Source organism: Mus pahari, chromosome 16 (genome assembly GCF_900095145.1).
Source record: "Mus pahari chromosome 16, PAHARI_EIJ_v1.1, whole genome shotgun sequence".
In the NCBI taxonomy this organism is placed as follows: Eukaryota; Metazoa; Chordata; class Mammalia; order Rodentia; family Muridae; genus Mus; species Mus pahari.
This window is the reverse complement of record NC_034605.1, coordinates 51,928,388-51,934,389: the sequence shown is the minus strand read 5'-3', so window position 1 is coordinate 51,934,389 and position 6,002 is coordinate 51,928,388. Positions and strand designations below refer to the sequence as shown.

The 6,002-nt window shown below is 47.1% G+C and overlaps 1 protein-coding gene across 9 annotated transcripts in view; it reads left to right on the top strand.

Annotated features, from left to right (window-relative positions):
- The window catches only part of Wnk2 (WNK lysine deficient protein kinase 2), a 109,422-nt gene that overhangs the window by 78,624 nt on the left and 24,796 nt on the right, over positions 1-6,002 (top strand). For all 9 annotated transcript variants that reach the window (XM_021216046.1, XM_029547278.1, XM_021216045.1 and 6 more), the window contains 2 exons: positions 41-86; positions 637-756. In XM_021216046.1, coding sequence (XP_021071705.1) covers positions 41-86; positions 637-756 — 166 coding nt within the window. The remainder of the gene's footprint in view (positions 1-40; positions 87-636; positions 757-6,002) is intronic.

The following is a 6,002-nucleotide window of genomic DNA, read 5'->3' as shown; positions in this document are numbered from 1 at the left end:
GAGCAAGGCTTCTGACCCATAATCCCTTTCCCTCATGCAGGAGAACGGACAGTCCCAAGCCAATGCCCCTGTCTATCAGCAGAATGGTAAGTCTGTCTCAGAAAGGAAAGGCAGGTCAGCCTTAGGGAAGAACCGTTTCCCTGTATCCTCTGTGCTCTAAAGCAGGCGTTTGACAGAAGTTCCCTGTTGAGCATAGCAGCATGGGCTTTGGCCGCTGCACCAGAAGGATTGTAGGAGCGGTGATGTTGGTCTTTCAGCTGGTTATGGCTACCCTGTCCCAGCAGCTGCTAACCTCTGGCTGCCATCCCTTCCTTCAAAGCTGGTGCTGTAGACACCCCAAGAACTGAAATCAAGCCTTTCTGAGAGTCTCCAGCAGGCAGTGAGGCTCCCTGGACTGGGTGCCCACCCTACACTCCTCTGGTTGAAAGGAGCTGATGGAAGCCCTTTCCCAAGGCCTCCTTTTAAGGGGGCCTGCAGGAAGCCAAGGAGCGAAGCCGTTTAGGATTAGAAGAGAGAGCTTGAGTCCCTGCCCACCGATGGAATGAGCTTCTGAGTGCGCCTCGTGGGGTGTGGTACGGCCCCCTAGCCTGGAGGCACCGGCTCCCTCTCAGCGCCTCTCTGTGCTCTCTTTCTCAGTCTTGCACACGGGGAAGAGGTGGTTTATCATCTGTCCAGTGGCTGAACACCCAGCAACAGACACTTCTGAATCATCACCCCCACTCCCTCTAAGCTCCTTGCAGCCAGAAGCCAGCCAAGGTAGGAGCGCACGGAACCCAGATCCCCTTCCGTAGCTGCCCAGGAGCTTCTGTCTGTCCAGCCCCGTGCTAGGACATGTCAGGTACCGCGTACCGTGAAAGCCACAGCTGCTGACCCATACCCTCACTCCAAAGCTCAGGACAGCCTGCAGGCCGTGTTCCCATTTCTTCCTGTCCTCTATTGTTTCCATCAGGGCAGCACGGACCTGAGCTGTCTTTATTATATTTGCCGCTCACGAGAGGTGCCAGCAAGATGATTGTGTACAGTGACTCTTCCACCTGTCTTTGTCACCTTCAGTACACCCTTGGTGGACATGCTCTCTGAGTCTTGCTCTGCACGGGGAGGTGGGATCCTGAGACTACATAACCCTCAGTTGTCGCGTGGATGACGGTCTGTGCTAGTCTTCTGAGACTGCCCGCACCTATCCCCATGGAGATCTGCAAACTTTTCCTTCAGCGCTGTTGGCTAAGTCTTGGTTTTTTGTGTCTGTGGTTTTAGAAGGCCAAACTAGTCACTGGGACAGACGTAAGCTTTGGTTCCTCATCACTTGGCAAGAAAACTGATCATTAAATAGCTTGGGTTCCCATCATAGTGCATTCATGAAGAGGGCATGTAGGTCACTTCGTCTCTGTATTGTATGTTTTCAGTGAACTCCATCCTACTTTTGGAGATTTTGTTACCACTGGGAGAAGGTCATCTTATAGTAAGGTTCAGTGACGGATGCTTGGGGGGTGATCTCAGCCTCTCCTGAGAGGCCAGGGGCTGGTGACCTCTCCTGAGGAGTGATTTCACAATGAGGGTCTCCTCCCACAATCCATTTTCCTTGGATTATACACACTCCCTGGTTTGAGGAAAGTTCAGTCTCTGTCACAAGGCAGGTACATTTTAGCGTGCCATAAGGTAGAAGGACCGTGGAGTGTCACAGTGTGGTGGCACAGTCATAAAACTGGCTGGTTTCTGGCCAGTGCAGTTCAGAGTGGGAAGTCCAAGGGAATCAAGAAGTACCACAAGGGCACAAAATGGGAGAAACTTGGAAGGTGGTCTCAGGAAGCTGAAGCCATTGATACACCCTCAGCTGCTGTGTGTGCTCGCACGTGTGTGTGTGTGTGTGCTCGCGCGTGTGTGTGTGTGTGTGTGTGTGTGTGTGTGTGTGTGTGTGTGTGTGTGTGTGTGCGCGTACATGTGCACACACAGGGGGCACCCTGATTAGCATATAAAACTGGGAACTAAGCTCAGGGATAAACTCCCAGGTTCTTGACTAGCTTCTGAGTGAATGTATCAGTTTCAAAGATTAGTCCTAAAAAAAAAAAAAAAGTATTGAAAAATTAAACCAGCTTGTAACCATGGCCCCCAGAAGGCCGACTGCAATTTGTAGGTTACTGTTCCTGGTCATGTTGACCATGGCCCCCAGAAGGCCGACTGCAGTTTGTAGGTTACTGTTCCTGGTCATGTTGACCATGGGCTGAAGCAAAAATACCAGCATTCACCATAGCAGCCAAAAAAAAATTTTTAAGCTTGATATGTCATTCAAGATATTGAAAATAGAACCCCAAATTATTCGCCAAGTAGAAACCTAGGAAATGTCAGCTTTCTGGAAACAGCCAACCTGCCCATCAGTGAGATGACACAGAAGTTGGATGATCTGGCGCTCAAAGCAGCCATTATAAATGTGACTGAACCAACAGTCACAGGCATTCTTGAACAAATGTTAAGTAGAAGGTGTCAGGGGAAGAAAGATACAGAGAAGAAAAAGAATGCATGCAAGTTTTAACACTAAAAATTGAAATATTTATGTGCAAATTATGTAGCTGGAACACAGGGAAGAAAAGTGGGGTAAAATGAGCAGAGCTTCAAGGGCTTGCCGAAGCTCTGACATTGTGGAGAGCTCAGGAGAAGAGAGTACAGTACAGAGAGTGTACAGGAAAGGATGTAGAGAAGGTCATGCTGAAAGTACCTCAAGTTTTGCCAGAGGCGGAGCCTGGATACTTAGGGAAGAAGCAAGCCCCACGCAGGTGAGACCACGCCTGATGACAGCACCGGTCTGCTGAAAACAACAAAGCAAGGCAGCCAGCAAAATGATGTCACCAAAAAGAAGGGGACCTTCGGAGAGCTGCAGTGGAAGCCATGATGTCCAGAAGCAAGCCAACACATTTGAAAGGGGGGGGGGTAAAAGAAACACCCCGCCGGGTATGGTGGCGCATGCCTTTAATCCCAGCACTTGGGAGGCAGAGGCAGGTGAATTTCTGAGTTCGAGGCCAGCCTGGTCTACAGAGTAAGTTCCAGGACANGGATACATGACAATGAACCTGAGGTAATCCAGATAACAGTTAACAAAATTAAATCAGAATCAAATTAATGATCCAAACAGTCCCATAGTCACTAACGAAAGACAGACAGACAGACAGACAGACAGAAAAAAAAAAAAAAAAAAAAAAAAAAAAAAAAAAAAAAAGAAAGAAAGAAAGAAAGACCCCAAGACCTCTGTCGTCAGAGAAAATGCCCCTTAGAGACAGAAACAAAGTCGTACAAAGATGACTGAGAGAATTTGCTTCCAGAACACCTACTCTGCAAGATCAGGATCTTCAGACAGAAGGGAGACAACTCCAGGCAGAGCCATCAGGATGTAGGAAGAACAACCATGTGTGTGTGTGTGTGTGTATCAGGGGGTGGTTATAACAGACCATTCTCCTCTTGAGTCATTTGAAACGTGGCAGCTGAAATGTCAGAACCATAAAGCAGATGAGCTTCTCATCTGCGTAGATACAGAACACAGCGGTGACAGGGCAGGCAAAGCAATCTGTGTTTATAAGGCTTCTGCATTCCAGCTGAAGTGGCTCTGGGTGGACTGTGTGTTCCAATGAAGTCTAAAAAGATTGGGAAGTTGAGTGAGTGCTTTGAAATCCCTAGCATGACCATTAAAAGAGCTGTTCAAAAAGATGTACTCAGAATCATAATAAATAAGATCAAATAAAAAAAAAATCAAGTAATCCAAAAGAAAAGAAAGAAAATGAAAAAAAAGAAAAAGAAAAAAAAAAGAAAGAAAATGAAGATTTAAAAAAAAAAAAGCTTTAGAGAGGAAGAAAAGTCCCTAGAAAATAATAAAACGATAAACTTTAAATGGCACAAATTTTAAAATGGAGTAAGAAACCTAACAACTTGAGGTAAATAGATGTGACTACTAGAAACTTAGTGTATGTAGATAAAAAAGGTGGGTGGGGGCTGGAGAGAAGGCTCAATGGGTGAAGAGCACCTTCTGCTAAGACCCTGGTGTGGTGAGCACGCCTTTAATCCCAGCAGAGCCAGGTGGATCTCTGTGAGTTCAAGTCCAGTCTGGTCTACAAAGCAAGTCCAGGACAGCCAGGGCTCTGTTACACAGAAAAACCCCGACTCAAAAAAGCAAACAAACAAAAATCAAACAAAAACCCAGAACACTTGCTGCTCTTACAGAGGACCCAGGCTTGGTCCCCAGCAACCACAGAGTGGCTCACAGCCGAGATGGGGGGTCAGTGGATAAACATACTTGCCCTCCAGCCATATGACCCAAGTTAGATCTTAGACCCAAATGGAGGAAGGAGAGAAGTGACTTCTGCAAGATTTCCTCTGACCGCCACACCAGTGCCATGGTATGTGTGCCTGCTTGCACACAGATGTAAAAACAGAAGAAAGACAAAAGACAGAAAATACTGGCAAGGATGTGGAGCAGTGGGGAGCCATCTGTACAGCTGGTGAGAATGTAAATTAGTACAGATGTTATAGGAAGCCGCATGCAGTTTCTTCAAGAAGTCAAAGTGGAACTGTTACATGATTTAGCAGCCCCACATATGGGAATATTCAAGTGAGCTGAAAGCAAATTCTGGAAGAAATAGCTGCTCTTCCATGTTCATGCAACATCATTTGCCATACTCAAAGAGGCAGAAACAAATGGAATGTTAACAGAATACTAGACAGACAAAACACGTGTATACCTACTAGACTACTACTACTGAGCCATTAAAAGGGAAACATTGTATCAACATTGGCAACAACGTATCCCTGGGGGTGTTACGTTGAATGAGAGAAGCCATCCACAAAAGCACAAATAGCATGCAGCTGTAGTTGAAGGAGATGTCTGAATAGTCAGGGTGGAGATTGACAGGACAGACAGTGGCTATGCAGGAGGTTTCACTCAGTTATGCAAGATAGTACCATGCCGTGTATTTGAGAATTGAAAAGGGTTGCCTTCATATTAACTATTAATCAGAAGCCAGACCTCTCCCACTCCCCAAGAGAGAAAGAAGAGGGCTCATGAGCGTTAACAGACTTCCGTAGGAGGAACAGCGTTCTCCACCTTGGAGGTGCCTTATCATCCAGAAGTTCTCTGTGGCCACCAGCCGCATCTTTGGGTGTGTACCTTGCTGGACAAGGGTACCTGTGTACTACCTTCCATGGATAGGACATTTCAGACCATAGAAGCAAGTATACTGTTTAGAAGACATGCTAGTACCAGCAGTACCACAGGAGGGAGAGCTTGTAGGCCATTGACTTTTGGTGGGGTAGGGATGGAGGTTCTGTGTGGGTCTGGGGACAAGAGAGGGGCTTCAGATCCTAGTAGCCACTCCAGGTTATGGTTTTCATTGTGCGTGTGTATGAGCGACTATGTGCTGGTACGGTGTTTGCACATGTCCATGTGGCAGTCTACATATGTACATACGTGTGGAGGCTGAAGTTGGTAATGGGAGTCTTGGTTGCTCTCTACCTTTTTTTTTTTTTTTTTAAGGCAGCTATTTTATTTTCTGAGAAAGGGCCTCTCATTGAACCTGAAACTTCCCAATTTGGCTAGGCTGGTTGTCCAGTGAGCTGCAGAGATCAACTGTCCACACACACACACACACACACACACACACACACACAGCACTGGGATTATAGGCGTGTGCCACCACGCTTGCCTTCTGGGTGGACACTGGGGATCTAAACTCAGGTTTACGCTTGGATAGAAGGCACTTTATGCGTGGAGCCAACTCCTCAGCCAGTCTTGCACATTATGTTCATGTTTGTGAAAGGACACGGGGCTTCCGTCTTGAAAGTGAGAAATGGGTTTGAGACGTGCCACAACCTGTGCCCTCCCCTTGATTCTTACCACAGTCCCTGTGGCTACCTTTAGGGCCTCAGGTGCTATAGCAGGCAGAACACTGTCAGACTGTGTCTTACACGATGCCCAGGGCGTTCACTCCCAGGATTCCTGGCTGATTCTAAGTTCCAAATGCTCT